This window comes from Callithrix jacchus, chromosome 14 (assembly GCF_049354715.1).
Source record: "Callithrix jacchus isolate 240 chromosome 14, calJac240_pri, whole genome shotgun sequence".
Taxonomy (NCBI): Eukaryota; Metazoa; Chordata; class Mammalia; order Primates; family Cebidae; genus Callithrix; species Callithrix jacchus.
Window position 1 is genome coordinate 9,061,466 of NC_133515.1, and position 27,278 is coordinate 9,088,743.

At 37.6% G+C, this 27,278-nt stretch overlaps 1 protein-coding gene across 44 annotated transcripts in view; it reads right to left on the reverse strand.

Moving 5' to 3' along the window:
- The window catches only part of LOC100412058 (REV1 DNA directed polymerase), an 84,711-nt gene that overhangs the window by 9,769 nt on the left and 47,664 nt on the right, over positions 1-27,278 (reverse strand). For 11 of the 44 annotated variants that reach the window (XR_004733382.3, XR_013526320.1, XM_078348769.1 and 8 more), the window contains 9 exons: positions 24,709-24,816; positions 22,879-22,995; positions 18,321-18,429; positions 13,882-13,989; positions 13,230-13,358; positions 10,603-10,757; positions 8,283-8,402; positions 1,891-2,111; positions 229-401 (listed from right to left, as the gene is read on the reverse strand). Coding sequence is in view for 34 of the 44 variants with exons in the window: in XM_078348769.1 (XP_078204895.1) it covers positions 229-401; positions 1,891-2,111; positions 8,283-8,402; positions 10,603-10,757; positions 13,230-13,358; positions 13,882-13,989; positions 18,321-18,429; positions 22,879-22,995; positions 24,709-24,816 (1,240 nt within the window). In the remaining 10 variants the exon portion in view is untranslated. Of the gene's footprint in view, positions 1-228; positions 402-1,890; positions 2,112-8,282; positions 8,403-10,602; positions 10,758-13,229; positions 13,359-13,862; positions 13,990-18,320; positions 18,430-20,263; positions 20,467-22,878; positions 22,996-24,708; positions 24,817-27,278 lie in introns of those variants that run through there. The other 33 variants (XR_013526327.1, XR_013526325.1, XR_013526322.1 and 30 more) reach the window with 10 other exon arrangements.

Consider the following 27,278-nt stretch of genomic DNA (forward strand, 5'->3'; position numbering starts at 1 on the left):
AGGTCAGGAATGCTGTCAAACCAACCTCCATGGGGGTAGACCTGGCTGAAACCAAGTGCATTAACCTAAGTTGAATGCCTTGGACTGATGCCTGCTTCTCCAGAACGCCAGGTAACATGGGTTTACAGCTCTTTATTCAAACTCCTCCTTGGTTTTCTTCATTTTCTATTACTTATAACAACCTGTACTGAAATATAATTACCAATATCATTTTTGAGATGAGCTTACCTGGCAATGTTATCACAAATTCCATGGCCTCCAAATTTTGCAGTTTCTACAGGAGCCCCAGGCTTTCGTACCATGATTTTGAGAGTTAGACGTTTACCCTTCATGCCAGTGGCTTCTAGTCTTCTTTGAATTTCTTCTGAAAGACTCAGAAGAAAAGCTTCTGCCTCTTTTGGCTATAGAAAGGCAAACAGGAAGAAACTTCCATTCCACTTTCCTATGTACCTAATAATTGTTTGTAAGTCTTTTAACTTTGAGTATTAAACATGTTGGTCACTCACTATCATGCTCAGCATCTATTAAAAAGAAATGTGGGCCGGCCACAGTGGCTCACGCCTGTAATTCCAGCACTTTGGGAGGCCAAGGTGGTCAGGAGATCGAGACCATTCTGACCAACATGGTGAAACCCCATCTCTACAAAAATATAAAAATTACCTGGATGTGGTAGGGAACACCTGTAGTCCCAGCTACTCGGGAGGCTAAGGTAGGAGAATCACTTGAATCCAGGAGGCGGAGGTTGCAGTAAGCCGACACAATGCCACTGTACTCCAGCCTGGTGACAGAGTGAAACTCTGTCTCAAAAAAAAAAAGTGACTAGGCATGGTGGCTCAAGCCTGTAATCCCAGCACTTTGAGAGGCCGAGGAGGACGAATTGCCTGAGATCTGGAGTTTGAGACCAGCTTGGCCAATATGATGAAACCCTGTCTCTATTAAAACTGCAAAAACTAGCTGGGCATAGAGGCAGGCACCTGTAATCCCAGCTACTAGGGAGGTAGAAGAATTGCTGGAACCCAGCAGACAGAGGTTGCAGTGAGCTGAGATTGCGCCACTGCACTCCAGACTGGGCGACAGAGGGAGACTCCATCATTTAAAAAAAAAAAAGGAAAAGAAGAGGAAGAAGAAAACGTTTGGAATACCCTCAACTATTAAATAAAAATACCCACCTTCTTAACAAAGTAAAAGTAATGAGTACTTTAAAAGATATTTTTCCTTTCTTTCTTTTCTATGCCATCAATGACTTATTGAAATTATTTTGTAATTATGGTAATAAGCTATGCTAATAAAATATGTGTTCCAACACTGTGCTTATAGCCCAACCATTCTCTATCTCCATGCCCAAGGAAACAAACTCCTGAGGTCCACAGTGTAGGAACGAGAGTATAATTAACTCATCACATTTCAAATCCTTATGATATGGTGTCATTTGTACATACAAATTCAAGACACTTCCAAATCCATAATCTGAAGGAAAATGGAAACGACTCAGCCATCTGTGCTGCAGCTTTCCAAAAGCATGCAAAAGGAGGGGTTCACTGAAACTTAATTTTAACTACAGCTTAAAAAGCATTTCAACATTAAAAATATTTTTCTCATTTTTTTTTTCACTGTAAATGAGAATAATTATAATCTCAAGTTCTCTAAGAACTGGCCCCTAAAGCATAATCTTTTAGTATATTTCCCCAAAAGCTAGGTTTCCTCAGTCTCAATCCTATCTTAGGCTATATCTTACCACACACTGCCTTAAAACACCTTCTGAGGCTCTGGGAATACACAGTTTTAAGACTTAATTTCAAGCATCAAGAGTCTTATGGTTTCATTAGAGAGGTAGGACTGTGTAAAAATATAAAGAACAACAGATGGTAAAATCTGTTCAATGATCAGTACCTGAGTAAATCTGATTCCATAGTTGATCTCAGCTGAAACAGATTTTCTCTCCTTCTCAGTTCGAACTGGTCTATCATCCAAGCCACGGCAGAATCTATAAAGCATCTGACCTGTTTTGGGACCAAATTCTTTCTGGAGTTTTGCCATGGTCATATACTGCAAGTCTCCACACGTTTTAATTCCCAAAGATGCCAACTTAGATTCCATTGAACGTCCAACTCCTAGGAAAGGGAATATATATAGTTCTTTAAGTATGCAGAATAAGCTACTAATAACAACGGTATTAATACAAAATACCCACCAATTACGCACAAAACAACTAATTTAAAATAATTTCTAAAGTCTTTAGGTGACATAACGAAAGCATCCATAGACTGAAGAATTTTTTTGGTGCAAAATCATGCTAATAGGAGTATTTCTAGAATCTACTCCTCAATTTAGACTCCACATATAGATGAACCAGAGACTTTTAAAATATGTGTAACTCAAGTTATCAAAAATGTCACTTTCCTTATTAGTGAATAATATCAAAATATCTATCTTATTTACAAAATCAACTAAGAAATCAACCATCATTTAAACAAGTCTAGAGTGTGACTTACAGATACACTAGCTGACTCACAGAATGTAAGGGACTCTATCATGATTTCGGTCATCATCAAATTTCACAATGGTTTCAGCTGCATTTTTTCAGTGAAAAACAGAACAAGAATTCAAAAAATGGGCCCAAATCCAACAATATTACATGCTATCATCCTGAACAAAAGTAGTACCACTGACCTGAGGATGAAGGATCCTAAGCAAACCAACTGGTGGTTCTCTCTGAGGAGATATTAACCCTCCTACAGCTGGGCCAGCAGGTAGCAGTCCCTGTGTCCTATTCTGCAAGACGTAAGGTTTGAGCCCCACCAGAAGGATACTGATAAACTCTGTTGCTTTAAGTTGGAGTCTTGGTTTTCTTTAATTTGCCCTAAATGCTTTAAAAAGGTATACAAATCTGGGAAAGAGGTTTGGAGTAACCTAAGGAAACTATAATGCTTATTATTAAAATGGTTCCACATCATCAAGTAAAAATTTTGCATCAATGAGGAAAAGACAGTGTTGTGTTTCTGTTCTTCTGTAAGAAATTGTCAAAAGAGAACTCAGGCTGGGTGCAGTGGTCACACCTGCAATCCCAATACTCTGGGAGGCCAAGGCAGGATGACTGCTGGAGGCCAGCAGTCTGAGTTTGAAGACAGCCTGGGAAACTAAGGGAGACCCTGTCCTGTAAAAAAGAAAAAAGAATTAGCCGGGTGTGGTGGTACACTCCTGTAGTCCCAGCTACATGGCCGGCTGAGTCAGAAGGATCCCTTGAGCCCAAGAGTTCGAGGCTGCAGTGAGCTATGAACCTGCCATTTCATTCCAGCCTGGGTGACAGAGCAAGACCCTGTCTTTAAAAAAGAGAACTCAGAGTGAAGTCTGCTAACTTCTGTTCATTGTTATTGTTATTTCTAACTCCTATCCGTCTTAGTGGTCTTCAGTAGCAGAACAACTATCTAGTCCAAGTTCTGCCAGGAAAATCTCTGGAACCAGTATATAACACAAGGTTACGAAGTCGTCAATGTGTGTCACACAAGTTTAAACCCAGATACTTTATTCCTTAATGGAAGTGAGATGAAAAGGTGTTAAGGGTGCTGGTTCACATTTGCGCCATTTTTAAATCCAAGCCAGAACAAAGGCCAAGTAAATACCAAAGACCCTGAGTTAACAAACAAACAAAATCTTCCAGAGAAGTACCATTCACCAAAACGTAACATTTTAAGTGAAACCTAAGTGTTTTCCAAAATGGGGAGGAGAAACACAAGGGAACCGACAAATCACGTACTTGGTTGGTCAAAGGTAGACAGACACTTTGCACAGCTATTTGCTTTTAGGAAAGGCTTTCTGCCTCCCTTTTTGTATATCTGTTTTGTCATAAGACTTCTTAGCATCAGGAAGACTTTCTGTCTCTCTTTTTTCTTTCCCATTATTGCCTCAATTCCCACTCCCATAATCTGACCATGATCTTTCCCTTACAGTTCTGGGGAGCCAATCTGTTCTCAGGAACTTGCAAGATTAGCAAGAGACAATCATCGTTATGGACTGTGTTCGTGTGTGCAGGTGTTGGGGTGGATGGACGTGGGGAGAAACTCATAGTTTTTTGGAGTATCTTTAGTATAATAGAACAAAATTATTATGCAGTACAGGTGTAAAGGAAAGGCTATATTAAACATTGCCAAGTTAAACATAATCAATCTAATCTAAGTGGAATGTCCCTCTAGGAAAGAATCACAGCTCTTCTCTATGCAAGCTCATCTGATGGAATGAAATGACCTGAACTGGAGGTGGGGGAGGGAGGCAGGGGGTGTGGTCTACCTCCAACTCCTATTACTTTTGAGTTGGGGTGTGAAAATTAAGCTTGGAGATAGGACCAAAATCTTGAAGAGGGCTGCCAGTTTTAACTAAATGCCTCAATTAAGCAGGTATTTCTCAGGTAAAGATGGAAACTCTATGGAAAAAGTAAAGAGGGCTCCAGGTCCAAACAGTACAGCCACCTATTAAAAGAAAAGTGAAGAAAAATATGCTCCTTTAGAACTAAACCTCAAAGAAGAGAAGAGAGAGTTAAAGATGCTGCTGGTCAAGCAACTGCAACAAAGATTTGGCATCTGTCCCCGAAGGGGAACTATTACCCTAGGTTAAAAGTGGCCAATAATGTCCCCTCCTTGGCATCCAGAACTTGGCTATCCAATACAGACACAGAGGAGTAAACTTCAAAGAATAAAGTTTTCACCATCTACAGGAGCGCTGTTCAACTGAACTTTCTGCTCTGAGCTCCTGAAATGTAGTCAGGGTAAGTGAGCAATTGAACTGGTAGTTTTATTTAACTTTAAATTGTACTAGCTTCACTTGGCTACATGGCTCCTATACTAGTGCAGATTACATGAACACCTACGTGCTCATGGTGGTTCTCTGAAAATGGGACAGAGAAGGAATCCATACGCTGGATGCACAAACCCAGCAAAGGCTGAATGAGGTGCAGAGGGCCCTTCACTGAAGAGCACATGCATGGGTGAAAAGCCCTGCAAAGATCCAAAGAAAAAGGAGAAATCGCTCTTTATACTGTAACAGTTGTTGGGATCAACGCTTTCTTTCATTAGGTAACCAGATCACATTAGGTAACTTAACTGTTAGTGTAAGACATAGTTATTATTCTGTGGAGTAAAGCAAAAACTTACTATTGTGTTTTCTCTCCCTAGGTAGCTATTCTAATTATTACTGTGCGCAGCACATATGTGGTCAATAAACATTTATGGGTACAAGGGGCTAAAGAGGTTGGAGATGGGGCAAGTTACCACCAAAATTCTCCTGGTTATGGGTTAGAGAAGCAAGTTTCCCCAAAGTATGTTCCACAAGATATAAGTAGGTACTGTATGTTTATCACCAAATATCTTTGAGAAATTACTAGTCTTTAACAAAGATAAACAGCTTTCTTTACTAAAATAATTCTCAGGATGTTCACTGTATAAAGCCCCCCACCACAGATGGTTCCCTCTCGTATATAAAATCTGTTCCTTTTCAAAGGAACAGATTATAATCTGTGCACACTTCAGGATGGGAATAACAATGGAGAAAGTAGATATTTTACATACCTGAAATGCTCTATAACAGATTAAGAATTTGGGGATTTTATAAAAACCACATGAACTACTGTGAGTGATACAGAATCTGGCTCTGAAGAAGAGAAAGCCAACTCTGCTGCCCTATCTTTTAAATATCACTTAGGAAATTCAAGGCTGTGCCTCAGCTTGGCCAGGATATGTAACTTCACACTTGCCCTTCAAGAAATAAAGTCTTTCCAGCCAGGAAGCAAATGAATGTGAATGGTAGGATTACTAGGTCAAGGAGCTAAAACTTCTCTATTTCTATTACACACAGACATGTGCGTGTGCACACACAACACACACACACAGAAAACTACAAAAAAATTTCAATTCAAAGATGGTGTTTTGAACTAAACTATGTCTTCCCAAGATTATATGTTGAAGTCCTAACCCAGTACTACACAGTGTGACGACTATATTTGGTTGGTGTTTTTCTTCAGTTGGTTTTTTCTTTTTCCCAGCACAGTCTCACTCTCACTATGTTGCCCAGGCTGGAGTGCAATGGTGCGATCTTGACTCGCTGCAACCTCTGCCTCTAGGGCAGTGATTCCTGTGCTTCAAGCATGTGCCACCACCCCGGCTAATTTTTTTGTATTTTTAGTAGACACAGGGTTTCATCATGTTGGCCAACCTGGTATTGAACTCCTGGCCTCAAGTGATCCACCTGACTTGGCCTCTCAAATTGCTAGGATTACAGGCATGAGCCATCGTGCCTGGCCACGGTGTGACTGTATTTGGAAACAAAATCTTTTAAAGATGTAAATAAGATAAAACGAGGTCATATGGATGACCCTAATCCAGTATGACTGGTATCCTTAAAAGAAGACATCAGGACAGAGACATGCATATGGGGAAGGCCATGTGAAGACACAGGGAGAAAAGGGTCACCTACAAGCTAAGGAGAGGCCTCAGAAGGAACCGACCCTGCTGACACCTTGGTCTTGAACTTCCAGCCTCCAGAACTGTGAGAACACATTTCTGTTGTTTATGCCCCCCAGTCTGTGGTACTTTGATATGGCACTCCTAGAAAACTAATAGAGATGGCTAGCATAATAAACTTAAAACTCAGATTTTACATGCAGCTTTAAATATACCAGTTCCTTCTTACATAAAACTGCAGTAAGATTTCTTATAAAACTGTTTTGGCCAGGCGCAGTGGCTCACGCCTGTAATCCCAGAACTTTGTGAGGCCGAGGTGGGTGGATCACGAGATCAAGAGATCGAGACCATCCTGGTCAACATGGTGAAACCCCGTCTCTATTAAAAATACAAAAAATTAGCTGGGCATGGTGGTGCGCGCCTGTAATCCCAGCTACTCAGGAGGCTGAGGCAGGAGAATTGCCTGAACTCAGGAGGCGGAGGTTGTGGTGAGCCGAGATCACACCATTGCACTCCAGCCCGGGTAACAATAGCGAAACTCCGTCTCAAAAAAAAAAGTGTTTCAATTGTGTTGTCTACTAAGGTAATTTGCTAGTTTGATTTTATAAGGTTAAGTATTCTCAAATTAAACGTGAAACTAACCATCAAAATGCCATATTACACATTTCTGACACCAATACATTGTTTTAAGTTATATACTAAGGGGGTCAGGAACCTTTAAAACTAACCTACCAGGCCAGGCTCGGTGGCTCACACCTATAATCCCAGCACTTTGGGAGGCTGAGGTGGTGGGGGGGGGGGGGGGGGCGGGGGGGGGCGGGTCACGAGGTCAGGAGATCAAGATCATCCTGGCCAACATGGCGAAACCCCATCTCTACTAAAATACAAAAAAAAGTAACCAGGCTTGGTGGCATGCACCTGTAGCCCCAACTACTCAGGAGATTGAGGCAGGGGAAATCACTTGGGAGATGGAGGTTGCAGTGAGCCAAGATCACAACACTGCATTCCAGCCTGGTGACAGGGTGAGACTCCATCTCAATAAAATAAGTAAACAAATAAAACTAACATACCATAAAATGGCATTTCTGACATTTAATATTTATGGCCTGTAACAGAAACTTCCAAGTTAGTTCAGAATACTTTTACTAGGCTTCAAAACAGGCATTTAAAAATGCCATTCGATCTATTTTTAACAAACAAATGAATTTTAAAACTTTCAGTATAAATGAACATGAAGGCTTTGCAAAGCTGACACAAGCACTTTATAATAAATAGGTAACTACACAAAAGTATGAAATCACTGAACAGCCTGCCCCTTGGGTGAGAAAGGTAAAGATGGAAGGCTTTCTTCAATAAGTGGAATTAATTGAAAACCTAATACAGCTCACATACATTCTATTTATACTTTTAAAACTACTTGTTTAATAAACTCAGAAAACTATCTCTAGTCCTGCAGCATGAAATAAGAGACTCGATGCTCAAAACATATCTTTGGCTCAGGAGTAAACTATTTTAATGATCATTTATTTAAAGCACCGAAAGTCAATTTCATCATCTTCCCTTTAAATGTTTAGAATCTTGCTACTTGAGAAATACCTAAAGTAAAAGCCATTAGAGGCAAAACAAAAACTTAACATTAAGGTCCTGAGAAATCATTTGAGGGGATATTCAATGCAGAATTCCAAATTATGTTTTTCATGGCACTCAATAGGACTTAAAACATTTTTATAATATTCATGTCTTGGAAAAAAGTCTCATAATTCTATAATATAGATGTTAAAAAGTATTTACAAATACCTGTAATAAAACTATAGTGAAAATATTTGTATTTACCTGGTAGATTAGTAACTAGCTGACCTCTGATAAAATCATCTACTTCTTCTGGTTTTAGGTGGTACTGCCCATCTGGTTTTGCTTTTCTAGTTGCCATTCTAGCCAGGAGAATATTAGAACCTATTAAAAAAAAAAAAGTCATCCAAGAAATATTCACAATTATTTTTAAAATTTCCCAACAAAAATATCTTCCTTCATACAGGTTACTATCAACTTTCTAAAAATAAGGTGTAAAATTGGTAGAATTTTGCTAAGTATTTCAGATTATAACCAACAGGGTGCCTGGATAGAGGTTTCTCTTTGCTTTAACCTAAGTGCCATTTCAGCACCTACCCGGATATAGGAATAGAGAAAGCATCCTGATCTCAAGAGTGGGAGTTCATAAGGACTGAAGGCAATGATGAAAGAGCAGTTCATGTTCCCAACCATGGGACCCACAACAGGTAAGGAAGTGAGAATAAAAGAGTGCTACTGGACTGGGAAACCAGAAAGCCCAAAGAACCAGTGGGAACTGAGGGCGGAAGAGTCTTCAAAACACAGAGACAGGCAGTAAGGTTCAAGGTGTGGGTGTGGGCAGCGGCCACAGAAGTGGCAAAGGAAAAGGCCGCCAAGCCCTGAGAAGGGGCAGGGATCTGCAGAGTTCAGCTGCTAGATGGGCTTCTCTGTGAATACTAAAATCTCCAAAGAAAAGACTTATATTGAGGATATATCTTGGTTTTACTGAAGACTTGTATAAAAACTATACACTTTCCTAAGGTTAATGCAGAGATTCATGAAGAGGGAAAGTTCTGGTAAGTCATACCAAAATGATAAAAGTAGTGAGTTCAGTGGAAGGGAAAGGAACTGAGGAGTAGAAATATAAAGTGGGACTTTGTCATTACATATGCTTGAACTTAAAAGAATGGATTCATGTGATCATTTATAAATGAAAATTAAGTATAATTAAAAACAAATTCCTAACTGAAATATTACTAAGATCTATGGGCCAACATCAGGGGGTAAAAAGTAGGCTAGCCAGTAACTAGGAATGCTGGGAATGTATTAATCATACTTTTTATTTTGTGTATCTTGTATTGTTTTTGACATCTTAAAAATCCTGCTGGCTGGGGAGAGATTGCCCTCCAGGGCTGGCTAATTCCTAAAAACAGTAAACCACTTACTTGGAAGCACACTTCTCTTATGCAACCTAATCACCCCCTGCCCTAAACTGTCCCAGGACCAGCTACCAGGCAACTAGCAACCACCCCTGTAGCCCAGAGTCTGCCAGAATTACTTAAACTAGCCATTCACAAACTGTTTCCTCTGTCCTGCCTTGTCTTTTTGAAAAAAACCCTAATAAAGGCTCTGGGGCCCAGGCTTTCCGTCCGCCATTCCTTCTGCTTCTGTCTCCTAACCACCCTGGTGCTTCTCCAGTAGCCCTGTGTAGCACAGTGTGACCCCTCCTCTCAGGAAACGGAAGTAACAAATTCTTCTTTCAATGGCATTAGCCTCTCTATATCACCACTCAGTAACCAGTAAATTTCATGGGTACAAAGGAGACAGAGAACTTTGGAGAAAGAAGAGTTTTTGAATGAAGATGGAGGAATAATGGTTGAAAGTGACAACGGCAAGCTAAGACTAAGTTAACTTTACCTTCCAAGCCTGTGGCATACTGAGTATGGCAGGGACAAACTGGCTCTACTAACAGAATGGCAAGAAAAGGGGTATCTTGCCAGAAGGTAGTAAGTGGGTTAAGAAAGGAAGAGGTGAAGCTTAAGTATGACAGAGAGAGTTCCAGAGGACATGGCTGAAAGAATCAACAAAAGCAGGGTGAAGTGCTGGGAGCAGCTGCAGAGACAAAGTACAAGGCTTAAAGACAGCATGGATGGAGGTGGAGGAGAAACTGGACAGTTACTGAGAGCACTGGTAGTCAGGGTGACTTCTAGAACTGAGTGAAGACAGGAATAGCTCCATATTCCAGGACGCTGAAGTGCAGAGTAACAAGACTGAGACTTAATACGCAACTCTAAACCCATACCACCACTTAGCTTTAAAAAGCTTCCATTCACTTTTGGGGAAAAAAATTTGTTTACAAATGCTGAATTAAACCTTCCCAATTTCTAAAGAACAAATAAGAAATGTTACAACTTATTTAGTGCAAAGATTAACAACCATTCACTTGTATTTCCAACACTTATCTTGTATATCACACAACTGCAAGCAATGCTAAAAACTTTTACAAGTGAGAGGAAGCTAATAAAAACAAGAACTCCCTAAAATTAACTGACATTCAAGAATCTCAAAGCAACTCTTTTGAGTACAAGATAAGCTAGATACTAACCAATTCCAACAGAGGCAGCACATTTCGTCTGGTCTTTGATTTCCATACGAACGGCATTTGCAAATTCATCAGGAGTAAGTTTGGTCTCTGCAAGGATTTCGGTAATGTCTACCAGTGCTTCATCACAACTGACAGCTTCAATGTTATGAGTGTAGCTGTCAACACAGAGCAAAGGCAACAAATCACAGCCACAGCCACCACCTGGTAGACCCAATGTTGCAAAATAAAGTCTTCTTATCCTATGTTTTTTCTACTTCCTCACAAGGCATTTTAAATCAATTGGCTGAAGTGCCATTTTAGTCACCCAACTTTTAACTGCAAAAATAATGTGTTCTCTTTCTCCATATTAACTACCAAAATACAGCAAATTGGATAGGAAAATGTATAAGGAGTAAAATAACAAAAAAAAAATTTTTAACACCAAAATGCAGCATACATTATTATTCCAGTTTCTCTATACTGAGAACATTTCTATAAACCTTTGAAGAGTTGAAAACTGGTGGGTAAATCTGAACTGTCAAAACATTTATTCTAATAGTTTATGAGAATCCTTTAAGGAACAGAAAAATTAGATGAATCAGTCAAATAAGTAATTGCTGCTCTTCTAAAACAAAAACATCGCAGTTAAATTCCATTCACTGTACCAAGCCTAGAATACAGAAAGATAAAGTGGCCAGTCATCCCAACTGCCCGTCTGAGAATAACATCTACACTCCGTGCATGTAGAGATACTTTTTACAAAATCATCTCACAGGATCTATCCACAGAAAGGATTTGTTTTAATTAGAGAAAAGAAAAAGGAAGACAAGAATTGCTATATGGCCCCCATGGTAATTAAATATAAGGACTAACAAAGCACAAAATAGAACTGGACCAGAAATGGGAGGAAATCTAAGAGGCCTCAGGATCAAAACTATGTCTTTCATAATCCACTTGGAAATGTATACTAGGAGAGCGGTCCTTATCTCTCACCTACACCTTACCGTAGGTAGGTTACAATCAGATTAGTATCTCTCTTGAGAAATAATCTCTCTGTATTCAAGAAATAAGCATGTTTTGTTTGGGCTTCAAGCGTGACATTTTTAAGAACAGACGGGTATACCTGGCATGAGGTATTTTGCTTCAGAGTCAAAGTTGCCCTGAGGCAGGGAGAATAAGAAGCTGAGACGAGATTTCCCAAGGGTGGTAGAAGAACAACACTGTGGATATTTTTCCCCTAAGAATGGAAACATGCCACTGAAACTGTGTCCAGCCTTCTACTGGGACCATGTACATGTGACTGTGTAGGAGTATGTGTCACAGCTCTCTCTCACATCCTCCTAACCTCAGGCGCTGGCTGATGGTTTGCTCTAGAGCCTCAACGCCCAGGACACAGAAGCACCATAGTACGCACCTCAGTGACCCATCCCTACCTACCCCTCGTTTGGATGCTACCACTGGCTTCACCTTTCAAAGAGGAATTAAAGCACATTCCACTTGGCAATACTAACATTCCTGTATTTGAGATTTATTTATTTAGTTACCCAACTTTTAACTGCAAAGTTAATTAGTATGTTCTCTTTGTGTTAATAGGACAGCTATAACAGTAAGTGGCTTATCATTCAGCATTCAATCCTACATACTCATGCCAGGAAACAATCAATTCTTTTACATTTTCTCTCTCTCCTACTAAAGAGCAAGCTCCCACAGGGAAAGGATTAGATACTCCTTTCTGAGGCTAGCAGCATCTAGCAGTCACCTGTTCAAATTAACACAAAAAGGAAGAGGCAGAAGTGAAGACAGAGGCAAGAAGTCTATCTCTAGGAACATTAATACTGCCCAGGAGTTGACAAACCTAGGCCTAACATGCAGTAAACACATTTTTACTGTAACTGTACCATGCTCTGCTTTCCATTTACAACGCAGAGTTGAGTATTTCTGTTGGGTGACAGAAACTTTATCTGGCTCCCTATTTCTGCTGGGTGACAGAAACTTTAGAATATAAACTAAAAGAATTACACAATAAGCTGGAATATACTTTTAACAAATTTGAGTTCTGGGTCAGTATTAACTATGTACACACTTTTAAATATTTTTAAGTATATCTGCAGTTTTAAAGTTAATCACCTTTGCTCAAGCCAACTCATCAATCATTTTGGAACTATTACTAAAGAACAACTTTTATGAAAACTAACTTTTGGGACATCTAATGATTTTAAGAAGATAAAGTTTTAAAGAGTCTCCACTTGTTATCAACCCATCAGTTCTAATTTTGAACAAAAGTATAATTAAAATGAAATATAAGAGAATAACCAGGTTAAAAAATTCCATCCTTCATCTATCTGGCTCCACGGGAAGGAAACGAGAACCACAGACCAGAAGTAGTATGCGAATAATCAGATCCTCCATCAACGAAGGGAAGCACAAGAACAATTTTAGCAATACAAAACTATCCCTTGAGACTGAACTACCTGGAAATTGCCCAAAGAAAGAAGGCCTCAAAACCTGGGATGCCGAGTAGACGGTTCCTGAAAGATAAAAGTCTAGCAAAAGTGATCCTGACAATCGTAAAGAAAACTTGCACTATCTTTACTATTAGCTACAAGAAGGAAAACACAGACACAAAATGGCAGTTTGATACACTGTACCTTGCCAATGTTTCATACATTGTTCGTGCGACTTCCTTATACGCATGAAAATCATATGGAACAGCTTGAAGATTAGGACATAGTTGTTTGGCATGCCCAAAAAACATTCCGTTCTTAATGCCAACTTGCCTAGAGAGAGAACAAAAACACAACGGAGGTTATTCTAGGAAATTTTAAACTCAAATATTTATCAAATATGTTGCTATCTCCCCATGCCACTAATTTATAACTTCCATTTAACTCCATTCTCATTAGGGGTTAAAGAGAGGCATTAAAATTTACAGGCTTGTTTTTCCCCCCAAAGAAAGTCACAACTGACTGAATAGTGTAAATGACACATGTAAGACATGCCAAATATGTCATTAAAAGACCAGGTTTGGCTCTTGTCTGTATCTGAAGCTTTCTGCTAAAATTCATACCTCTGGCCCCTTTGCAGAGATGCCAGCATGCCATATGCTGGTGATATCACAACCACCACAGAGCAGGAATATGCTGTCAAAAAAAGATTTTCTTCCCCTAATACATGGCACAGTTTGACCAGGGTTCATCCCCCAAAGACAAAGAATATAAACTAAAAGAATTACACAAAACAGTGCTATGTGACAAACAGACAAAATGTACTCATCCTATTACCACCCAATTCCCAATTGACCAATTCCATGCTCCTGAAGTGGCTCCACAGTGGTTGAGATGCCAACAGCATTGTATATGGTAGGACATCACTCTGGGCAGGAGCCAGGGTTCCAGAACTTTGAGGGACCTAATTGAAAATGGTAAATTTTAAATCTGTGTGTCTCAATGCCCCATATTACCTTTGATTTTTGGAGTAATCACCACAAAACTATAACTATGGAATTACACATAATTAGTAAAATTCTGTATTATCATTCTGTAAAGAACCAAGGAAAAACATTATAGTAAAAACAAGCAAAATAAAGCAATTAAATTACATATTATTATATAATATGGTTATTCTACATATCTGTTCAATAAATATTTACTAATTATTCAGCATGGAGACATGCCCTGTTTACATTTACATTTATGAGTCACCAATTACTCATAGGCCTCTGGCACCCTCCCAACATTCAGACCATGAGAGCCAAGAAGGAAGAGTCCTCCAAGTTACTCAGCAGTAGATACAAAATCACATGCATTATGTTTATAAAAATAGAAATATTATAAATGGTCTCAGTGCTAAGCCCCTGGTAGACAAGAAATACTTAAGAGGAAGGAAATGACAGTAAAGGAAGTTATGGCTGTCAGAGCTATAAAGAAAACAATTCTTAGTGTCAGGGACTTAGTGAGGTACTGGGTTATGGGAGAGTAAATAAAGAAAACTCCATGATGTCCATGGGGACGATCCCTACACTCACCTAGAAAAGGATGACCTATGATCAACAGGCTTTGTCCACCAATGCAGAAGTAGATACATAACAGTTCAGACATATATATAGAAACATAAAATCATTTAGAAAAAGTTATCAGAAATTATTAAAGCAGAAAAAAGGTCTACTGTTGAAAAGGGTAAACTTCTTCGGGTAATATAATTATGCCAGATACACAGATTCAGCATGTAAAAGCTAAGTTTACAAATTAAAGATAACAATTAAATTTTTAAAAATGTGTTTATAAGGCTGGTCATGGTGGCTCACACCTGTAACCCCAGCACTTTGGGAGGCTGAGGCGGGCAGATCACCTGAGGTGGGGAGTTCAAGACCAGCCTGACCAACGTGGAGAAACCCCGTCTCTACAAAAAATATAAAATTAGCTGGGTGTGGTGGTGAATGCCTGTAATCCCAGCTACTAGGGAGGCTGAGGCAGAAGAATTGCTTGAAGCTGGGAGGTGGAGGTTGCAATGAGCCAAGATTGTGCCTTGTACTCCAGCCTGGGCAATGAGGGAAACTCCATCTCAACAAAGTGTTCATAATCCCTACAAATAACATGTTCTTATATTTATGATAGTTTCATTTTCAAAACATTGATTTATGAAAAAATTGTCCGAGGCACATTACTTAGTAAAATATGGTACATCTACTTATGTATTCATGTAAAATGTACCCAGAGAAAAAAATGTTTAAAAGCTATTAGACACTATAAGGAAGTCACAAACAAAAAAGGAAAACCTTTTCCCTTTGGTTTGCCTTAGGTTTGCCATACTAAGGGAGCCAAATACCTTGAGTGGGAAATGAGTGGAAAATGGCTGGGAAATGAGGTTTGTTTCTTAGAAAATAAATGATTAAAGACAATTACAAAAATGTCTGAAGTGACTCTTCATTACTATGACTCATCTACTCCAACTAAAATCCCATGCAGGAGAAATTACCATAACTTCGTAAGTACATGCTGCAAAAACAGCTTATTCCCATGTTTAAAGCTCAGAGGACATATTCTATCTGCCAATATGCTTTGTTCAGACAGTTGTATTTGGTGTTAGAGTCTACAATATATAAATATTGCCGGCTGGGTACAGTGACTCACGCCTGTAAACCCAGAACTTTGGGAGGCCAAGGCAGGTGGATCATGAGGTCAGAAGTTCAAGACCAGCCTGGCCAACATGGTGAAACCCCAAATCTATTAAAAATACAAAAACAAGTCAGGCATGGTGGTGGGTGTCTGAAATCCCAGCTACTCAGGAGGCTGAGGCAAGAGGATTGCTTCATCCTGGGAAGCGTAGGTTGCAGTGAGCCAAGACCGTGCCACTGCACTGCAGCCTGGGCGACAGAGCAAGACTCTGTCTCCAAATAAATAAATAATAATAAACTGCCATCAAACCACTGTCACTGTCCACTTTACATCCTAAAAGACAACCAAAAAGTAAGAAAAGTAGTGGGTTCTTACAAAACTATCATGAAAATGGGGTTTAGAAATTATTTGGCTTTAAAAATCTACGATTCTAGAATATCTGTGTATCATTACCTATTCATGTACAATCTACCTTCTCATTTATTACACACAGTTTGCTCTCTACTGTAAGTATAGGCCAAGTACTAACAGCTGTGCACACTGTAACCCACATATACACATTCTACCTTGTATTTCTACCATTTCATATTCACATTCTATCCTTTGCTGGCCCCATTATTAGGCTATGTATAGTGAAAACTCACCAATGTGGAAAACCGAGCAGATCATCCCCACAATCTATTCCTCACTCCAAACTTAGAAGCATTTCTCTCATGCAGTTACTTATACTTGTTAAAAAAAAAAAGTTTTCCTCAGATAAGGAAAATATAACCCTTTGGATGGCAACAAAAACAAGTATCCAGAAACTATTTTCTAGAAACTTTCATTAGGAATAGCCTTCTAGAAAACAGAAAATTACAATTAAGTGACAAAAATTTCATGGCTGTATTTTTTTTTTGTCAAGTTAAATTCATTTTCATCACTTTATGTAACTTCTTAAACATCTGCACTTAAATGGTTCACTATATAGTATTTTGCCCTCATATACTGTCCCCACCCATTTTTTGCAAGGCATTAAGCTTGACAGTCACCAACTGTGGGTAAATACAAATGTACCATCCAAATACCCAAGAGAAGCCTAACGCCTAGACACAATTGTGGCTCCTGGAGTCCAAAGCCACCAGAGATGGTGGCACTTTCACGTGGAGGCAGCCCTGCTCCCCAGCCAGCATTCATCTTAGTGGGGACTGGGAATGAAGGTATAAAGGGAGACCCTGCAGAGGCAGCCTCGCAGGAGTAAACAGAGCTCACATTTTACCAACTAGTGAAACTCAAGGACTGAGAATATTTCTGGGCTTCATCACACCTTCCAGATAGTGCACATAACTGTCTTGCCATCTGAAAACCAGGCCACCATTCAATAACTTAGTAGGGAGAAACAGACTAGCCTACTAAGCACAACATAAACTCAGCTCGAGTGTCTGTGCTAACCAAAAGTGGTATAACTATTCGAAACATTTGTATTTGACTTAATTATCATTTAAAGTAAGTTTCAATTCCTTGGCCACAGCATCAAGTGACAATGTAAATCATTAAAACATAATTCTGTTAACGAGAAAGGCAAAGTTAGCCTAGAAGTAAAAGTGTAGCATTTCATAAATGGGAAACAATTTAAAATATAAGCATGCACATTTGAACTTCATGCTTTTTTACTTAAATATACTTTAAAAAAAACAATTAGCAAATTAAAAAATTATGATTAGATGCTGAGCTCAAATATTTTTTCTTCAGATTAAATGCTTCAATAGCCACAACTCTGAATCAAGACTAAAAAGATGTAACTGATCTAAGAAGACTCTGTTTTTTCATGTAATTATTGAATACCTTAACACTTGCCAGCAATGTGTAAGGGTTTGCTGTGTTCTACAGGTAAAAATGTCTGTGTTCAATTTACAGGAAAAAAAAAAAAAATGAAGACTTCTCTTTTTAATTTTTACTCCCTCTACTTTTACACCTATTCCAATTATTTAAAAATGATTTTTTAAATTATGAGGAACATATATGTATGTTTCTTCCTATACTGAAAGAGCCAATTCTAATTATGGTTTCAGATCACTGTAAGATAAAGACCTATATGCTGGTGCTAACAAGTTAACAACACTCTTGCCAAATTTAAGTGAAGAGATACTAAGTATGCCAATAATGAAATTATTTACTTATAATTTAATAGGCAATTGGGTTTTAACATTTAAAAAAACTGAATATTAGGAAGTGTGGATTACAAGAGATTTTTCTTAGCAACAAAAACAAAAGATTGGAGTAGATAAACATTAAAGTCCTCTCCCATTCAAAAAAATCTAATTATTTTATTTCTTGCTTCAAAAGACAATAAAAATGACAATGCCCAATTTCTTTTGGTTTCCACTACAGAACCTACTGGCTCTCATCAAGGAACTAGTAAGTTGTTTGTTTAAAGTTATCTAGCACTGGTGAGGGGCTGTGGGGGGACATGAATAAAATGATTAAGGCTAAAACCATTTCTTTCCATAAGAGGTCTGTAACATTTAAATCACTGGCCTGACTGGCATGCCTGAATCCACTTCAAAAGATTATAGTTCAAAAGATTATATAAAAGTAATCGACCAAATTATTCATTAAGAATTATCACACACAACTTCTACGTACCTGGCCTCATAACTACAAGATGCAATTTCAGCCTTTGACAAAACAGAATCAATTCCATTTATTTGTCCAGAATCTGGATTCTCCCACACTGATGAATCTGGTATATCTGCTTTAAAAATAAAAAAAAGAAAATTTAATGGTGAAATGTTATAAACTGATTTTCTCTAACTTTTTCAAGAAAGTTGTTTTCCATTACTTTCATATAAAAAGTTTAGGAAATTCCAAATACAGTTATCTCTACTGATATTATCTCCCTATCTAATAGAAGGCAACTCTGTAACTTTAAAATGGTTTGCTTCAATTATAGTCTTCATCAGCAGATTAAAAACTTATAATAAATTCAAAGTGTCCTGTGACTTTAAAAAAAAATACACCAAAAGATATATATAAAATATCCTGTAACACACAGTCCCTTGAGGTGGACATGGATGAGAAGTGATCAGGGAGATGAACCCCCTCTGATAGCCTTACGAGGACTGTACAGCTCTCTGTAATGGGGAAAAGTTAATGAAAAATATAAATTTCTCTGAATATTCTTTGCTGTTTCCTAAAAGAACTGTCTGTAGAACTTAGAGCTAATTAACATGTACAAGAAACATGAAATTCCTACCAGCCATCTGATCAAACAATAATTTAGTAGGTCACAAACCATAAAGAGGTTTCATCATAAATTCAGGCTTTTTCTTTTGAACACACATCACATTATCCCCAGCTTCACACTAGCCCCTGCTACAGGTAATTTTACTTTTGGTTTAATAATGCATGTTCAATTAAAAACATTCAAGTGTGATCAGAATATCAATGCTTTAGAGAACACAACTGTAGCCTAGTGTGGCTCACCAACATCTCTTAATATACAAACCAAATTTACAACTTAATACAAGAATACAAAAGCACACACTGTGGAGAGCCTACTGGGTGCCTGCCACTTTCCTTCCTTTATCACCTTTAGCTTCACGAGTAATTGAGAAATAGACTTAAAACACAACTTCAGTCATAGGTCTCTTGGGATACTACTATTAGGTTCCAAGAAGAGTATGCTGTAAAAAAGAATTTAAAAATCACATTCTAAAACCAGAATCTCAGCCACATCTCTACTATTATAAACAAAAATACCATCAGTAAAACAAAACCAAAATATATCACTTCAGCTATTCCAGACAAATCTATTTTGTGTACACTGTAACAATACATAACTTACAAACCCAGCATTTTTCTTCAGTTTATTTTAGACTTGTTCTGTGAAAAGTCAGCCAAGTTAATGCACCACCAGGAAAACTGGCAAAATCTTGGGTTTCATGGACTTAAAACAATTCTTCCTGGTTTGACCAGTAATCATCAACATCTTTCATCTAACTATGCAACCCATACAAGCATTTCCGGATTTCAGCAACCATGTATCAACAGCATAAATGCAAATCAAACTGATTGGCATCTCAGTGGGGTCAAATCCTACTTGCTTCAAAATAGCAGTGTGTGTATTGTGAGCTATAGTTTCTGACATATGAATAGAGTATGCTAGCTATATGATTACAAACTAAAGACAGAATCCCAAGCAGATTACCCAGTGTTGCTGGAGGGTTTTAAAAGGCTAAATATAAATTTTAATAGTCCAATTCATCTAAGCTGAAAATCTGTTAAGAAATTCAGGACTGTCAGTAACACACTTCAACAGAGGGTACAACTAGACTCCAAAAAAAAGGAGTGCTCAAGTTTGAACAGCCACAACCAACTGCTTTTCAAAGGTGTAACCGTGAGTTATGCCTTACAAGTTGGAGAATTACCAGACTTTGATATCTGAAGGGCTAGTTATCTAAGATACTGTCTTGAAAATAACAGAAAACTTATGCTTGAGGAGAGAACAGTCTCTGTGGTCCATGCGCCCCCAATGCCCTGGCCTGAGAGGTAGCACCATTGTGTTCCTCTCCATTGGGCTGGCTGACCTGTTCCACAGTGCAGCAGAGTGCGTGGGTCCCTCCACGAGCGGAGTGAGTTGCTTCATGTGAGATTCAGGGAAATGCAGGGACACACTGTCCTCACTGGAGGGCAAAGTAGAGAACTGCTCATCAAAACTTGACAAACTAGACGGGCACATGGAGAATGTGGAGGAACGGTTGGAGAAATCAGAGGCCAGGACCCAAGTCTGTGAAAAAGAAATCGCTGAGAATAAATCTATGACTAATACGATTTTTAAAACTGTTGTTCTTTAGAATGAAAACTGAAGTTGTCGAAGGAATAGAAAACATCTGCATCCTGGAAATCCAGGAAAGGGTAAAAGGCCCCAACCATGACATTTGGAGCATAAATTGTTCCAAACAATGAGATCATCAATGAAAAGTGTCACTAATGAGTACTGCTCAGGAAGCAGCCTGCAAAAGAAGTTATGGATGGATGAGATCCGCTGGTTGCATGGTCTAATTAAAGAGCTTTTGGATATGACAACTAAGAAACTAAAGTTTCAAAAAGGACTAAGGATGCTATTTGTCCTAATACTTTGCCTAGACATATAAGCCAAACATTAGAATTGATCTTTTTTTTTTTTCAAAACTAGTGCACAGAAGCCAAAGATTCTAATTCCTAAACGGATCCTCAATATTTTTATATTTAGTGCCATGTTTGATATTAACCCAGAGAAAGAAAGATCAGGGTATAACAAGCAAAGAGAAACAAGGCACTGAAAAAAGTTCTGAGCACAGCTTAGTTGTAATCAAATTTTATAATAAAGGACAATCTATTCATTTTATATGTAGCAAATATTTTGGTAAGCTGCTAATGGGTAAAAAGGCTTAGGATATAAAAGTAAATGACATGAGGTTAAAGTAGTAAGAGTATAAAATACAAACTGTCTTATCACCTTTTCTAGTGACCGGACAATCTCCTTTTGACAATTTTCAATGGTAAGTGAAATGTAAATATTTCCCCTAATATTTACCTTCTGGTTTACCACCCACATTTTGATGTGAAGGGGATGTGATTATAGAAGGTATTAAAATGTTATAAAAATCAGGTGGCTAAATTGATGAAGACATTTAAGTAACCAATGACAGTACTGTGTTAATAAACCATTTACAGTAAGATTGTTTCTAACAGAAGGAAAGACAAAAGAGGACTAGCTCTCTGCTACTCCTAAGGAACGTTTGCTTAAGGTCAACATTTTAAATGCAGACACTGCCGATAAAAGGACGTGTGTAACAAGACTACCCACCAGAGAGACTCTGAGCACTGAAGATGCTACTGCACGTATATACATGGTGGTTTTTCTTCTTTCAACATTCTTTAGTAAATATTTCATAAATGCCTAACACATGACAAGTATTGTGCACTTCCTTAAGCTACTTATTTTTTATCTTATAACTTAAGATTCCATCTGTTTAGTAGCACACAGAAAATACAGAAAGAAAAACCAATCTACCACAAAACCATATTAGCAATACTTAAAAAACCTAGACCATAATACAACTAAATCTCAACAAGTTCAATAACAGCTACTCCAGACCTACTCATGCCACACAAAATTCTAGAATGTCAGAAATCTCTGAAAAGATTGAAAGACCAAGAAAACCTTTATAAAACTTGAAATAAATGTACACACAAAGCATAAATATGTATCTACAATTATGTTTTTTCATACTTAAGACCACATAAACAGATGATCAAAACCAACAAAAAGACTATTATCCCAAAAAAGGTCCTCAGAGATATTCACTTGCTTTCCTTTTGCCTTAATTTCACTGGGGTCATTTGACAAGCCAGCCCAACGTTTTATAACTGACAACAAGGGCACTGAAATAATTGCAATAAAACTAATCTGCATGCCTTCCATTTCACTGTATATCTAACTCCTGACTACTTTCCAGGTAATATTTTTCTGAGAAATTAATTTAAAAAAAATTCTTTTTGGCTTTGCAAAACAACCATGAGAAAACTAATCAGTTATCAAAAAAGATTAATTTCTAAGAAAACATTTCCACTGAGTGAATTTACTCAGTGGAAAAAAATAATAGACACATGAAATCTTAATAAGTATTATGATTAGTACAACTTATGATTTTCCTTATTAATATCCAAAACTAAAAAGTCATGAGAGTCAACAACAAGGTTATATCTCTTAACAAACAGGTTCACTAAAGGCTACGGAGAATGATTACTGGTGTTTACTTTTAATTCCAATAAATTAAAAATTCTACTGTTTGTTATTCTACTTCCTCCTATAAATTTTGAGCAACAGAAACTTGAACATTCTTATTGTGACATAATGACCAAATGACTAGTAATTAGCTCTCAAGTTAGAGGCTTCTTTAAATTATGCCCATGATTTTTATCCCCAATCTAAATTCATACAGAGCAAATTAATCAAACCTTGTAAATCATTCTTCACTCTCTGCTTCAGGAAAACAGCTTCCAATTCAACAAAGCCGAACACTGATATCCTTAAAACCCCTGAATGAAAAAGCTAATTGCTACAACTCTGCTTTCATTTCTATAACAACCATACCAACAGCAAAATCCAGAAGCCGTCCACAGGAGCACTAAGATTTCAAAGAGAGCGCATTTGTACCTGCTTTGCCTTTCAGGATTTTATTCTGGTAATACTGCCACTCCAGCTGGGGGTTAGCACCAGGACGTAAAGGTGCCCTTCCTGTGCCTCTGTTACTTGTAACAGCCACTGGTTTTCCTGTGAGGAAAAGATTAAAATATTTCTGTATCTGGGTACAGGAATGTTAACAAAATGTAAGAGAAAATTTTTCAAAAGATTTTTAAAACATGTCCTTTTCTTTTTCTTTAGCTTTACCTAGACATAAATCCTTAAAGAAGCTAACACTTTAAAGATTATCAATCACCACGTAAATGTCATCTAAGTTTCTTAGCTCCTCCAAAAAAAGCCAATTATTTGTGACTGTTTTGATACATTTATTCAACCTGAAAGCAGCAGTCAACTCGGCCTTCCATGGCTTTCATTTGATTTCTTATTGTAGAAAACAGGCAACTCAAGAGCCTAGATCCAGACTAAAGTGGTGGGGGAAAAAAAACTAAATATATATATTTTTGTATTTCTAGTATCAGAAAAGTAGAGTTAACATCTATACTTATCTCTCAATTGTACAGCAACAGAAACTAAATATATATGCACAGAAATCACAATCTGACCTAACATATCATCAAACATCAGCATACAGCCCCCCTCAGTTTTTGCTTTGGTAACAACTTACTTTCCTGTATCATTTCCTTTTGTATGTGTGTTAAGTTATAAGATTACTATAATTTTATAAAGCAATAGCATGGATGACAAATATGTATTTACTAAATGCATTGTTTTGAGGACCAAGAAATGAAATAAAATCAACAATGCATTAAAAAGTTACTCTGGCCGGGCACGGCAGCTCACACCTGTAATCCCAGCACTTTGTGAGGCTGAGGCTGGGGGATCACCTGAGGTCAGGAGTTCGAGACTAGCCTGGCCAACATGGTGAAACCCCGTCTCTATTAAATATATAAAAATTCGCTGGGCATGGTGGTGCACGCCTATAATCCCAACTACTCAGGAGACTGAGGCAGGAGAATCACTTGAACCTGGGAGGCAGAGGTTGCAGTGAGCCGAGATCATGCCACTGTACTCCAGCCTGGGCAACAACAGTGAACCTCTGTCTCAGAAAAAAAGTTACTCTATGAAAATCAATTATTTAACATTCTAAAAACTCCTTTCAGAGCTTAAGCAGCAAACTACCCATGACAAAAAGAAACTCCTGGTTTTAACACAGCCATTTCTGTGCCATAGTGATTCCTTATTTAAGGAAAGAATTGATTACCAGAAGAAAACATTAAGTTATGTCTTTCAGACAGAGGTAAGCACTGGAAAACCCAGAATGTATGCTTTTTAAAGTACTGACTAGTTCACAAATATCTGCAATTTCACTATGACAAAGACTAGCCAGATGACTTTAACATATTTTAGCAATACTCAATAATGCTACATTATCCTACAATCAAGAAGTTGGGATGTTCACAGGTATCAGGACAGTTAATCAAGATATTTGCTCAAGAAAAAGCATAGTTACCCAAGTCTCAAAGACAAGAGAAACCATAAAATTTCCATTCATTAAGAAAGAGTACAGATAAAAATTTAGAAAATGCCCAATATGGAACCTGTCTCTATTAGTCTTCGATGACGTATCCTTATGTTGAAGATGAATATTCTTCCCTGAAGATCTCTATAGGGAGAAAGAAAAACTCTAATTTCCCTACACCTTCCTTGATAATGGAATACAGAAAATTTGGAAGAACTGATTTTCCCAAGGAAAATCGGAATTTTTTTAAAAAGATTTTGTAATCCCTTTTAATATATATTTATAACAATGTATCAATTTTCTTAAAACATAAGAATACAGACCTTTGAGATCTGGTCTGTTTCGTATACCCACTGATACAAAGAAGCAATCCATATCAACATGCATTATACAGCTCTGATGTCTGGGAGAATTCAGTACTGACATGTCTCCTAGAAGGAAAAAGAGAGCATTCAAACCCCAAACTAATTTTTATTATTTAAAACATCAGGTCTAGTTAATTTTAGAAATTACATTTAAAACATGCTTACACCCAAAATGGAGGCTTTTAAAAAAAACCAGAATCGACTACGGATTATTTCTATTATCTCAAGAGAAGCCAAATTTAATTAAGTCCCTAATTATTTGTCAAAAAGTACATCTTAAAATTATTTCATTGTGATTATTTTATAAAAATACAAAGGCGTTGGCATACATTTAGTTACATGAAGCTAAGTAAAACCCTTTTTGATTATCACTATGCCATGCAATCTACAAACACACCTGGATAAAATAACAATAAAAATGGCTACTATTATCCAGTGCTTGGCAGGTGCCAGGCACTGCCGTAAGTGTTTTACATGTATGTGTTTATTTAAATTCTCAGAACTATGAAGTAGGTAATCTTATCTCCATTTTGTAGATTAAAAGTTAAATTAAGTCACACAGCCTATTGCTTGAACAGTCATTCTGTCCCAAGCAGTCTGATTTCAGAGCCTCTCAACTACCACATTGCTGTTCTAAGTACTTGAAAAACAATCTATAATATAAACATAAATCTGTTTGCAAATGAAATTTTTTACCCTTATGTCATTAAATACTATTAAAGATCAGATCTGGCGACATATACCACATTTAAGGACATAAAGATGAGTGTCCTCACCTAAGGACAAAAGTTTCTAATCATCCTGAGCTATAAAGGGTCATTTTAACTTTTGTAATTACATTTGTAATTCAGGCACAAATAGAGCTTTCCTCTATTATCAGTCTCATCCTTAGCCTTGTCCTCTGGTCCTCTAAAGATACACAGTCCTAGAAATAAGAACCCTCAGCCTGTAAAAAGTTCTGATCTCATAAAAGGGTCTTCCTTTTCTCCTTAAGAGGGAAAAAGAGTTTTCCTCAGACTTAAAAATATTAGTACCTGAGGGTTAGCCTTTATAATAGGCTTCCAAAAACAGATATCCCCTAAAAGTTTCAGCCTACTCCATTTACCAAACTGTGACTGTGGTAGCATGTAACTAGTTCTCCCTTTTTTTTTTTTTGAGACAGGGTCTCACTCTGCTGCCTAGTCTGGAGTGAAGTAGTTTGATCTGCAGCCTCAACCTCCTGGGCTCAAACAATCCTCCCACCTCAGCCTCTGAAGTAGCTGGGAACAAGGCACGTTGCCACCACGCCCAGCTAATTTATTTTCTTTTTGGTAGAGACAGGGTCTCACTGTGTTGCCCAGGCTGGTCTTGAACTCCTGGGCTCAAGCGATCCTCCTGTCGTGGCCTTCCGAAGTGTGGGAATTACAGTCGTAAGCCACTGAACCTAGCCTGCTCATGTATTCTTATGCTCACAACTCCACGAGGCAAACATCCTGAACTATCTATCATTGCTCTTCACAAAGAAAACTAAGACTCATAGAGGTAAACTAACTTGCCCATACTCCTGCAGCATAAGTGTGGCAGAGTAAGGATTCAGATTCAGGCTAAATTACCTAAATCCAAAGCCAGGTACTTCCTTACCACCTTCTATATTATCTCAAGAAATGATTCATAAAGTAATCTTAATCACAGTTCTGCTGTATAAAAGTATTTTTCAAAGTGTCATATAAACATAATGCAAACAACCCAAAATAATGCTTTTAAACATTCAAATAGTACAGAATTCATAACCCAAATATCTACCAAATGCTTTCATACAATAACAAAATTTCTCATTTTATTCCCATTTATAGAACTAATTAATCATAGTTCTTTGAAGCATTCAGAATTAAATAACCTTCAGGTAACAAGGCCAAGACATGACATAAGGAATCTAATATCTATTATTCTGAAATGTTTCATAAATACCAAAAAGCATTTTTTGACTAAAAGTACGTAGAAATATGTCAAACTTAGTAAAACAAAACAGAAAAAAAACCACAGAGTGTCTATCACTTTCTAGAACAGAACCATGAGCTTCTTTCTATATCTCAGTTTCCACAGCTATAAATTATAGTATTAATCTGAGATCTCTCCCATAAAAGAAATCCTATACTCTGTAAAAGGAACTAAAACTTCAAACCAGATACTAATTTATAATGACTGGCAGTCTGCTACTAGCTGTGCATTTGTTTTTTGATGACAAGAAAAGTACTAAAAAACAAAGTACAATTAACCAATGTACGTAGATATGAAATAAGCTCACTAAAAGTTTACCACTGTAATTCTAACAGCTGTCAAAATTAATTAAAAAATCATTATGATGCAAGCTTTTAGAAATTAACAATTGCTCTTATCAAATAAATTTCATTCTTACAGAGTTTAAGCACTGAATAGATATTATATTGACACAGTTCAAAACTTCAACTGATCAGGTCTATGTGAGGAATGAATGCTCAGAATCCCAACCATCTTACTGTTTAAATTCTCTGAAAATTTTCAGTCAGCCA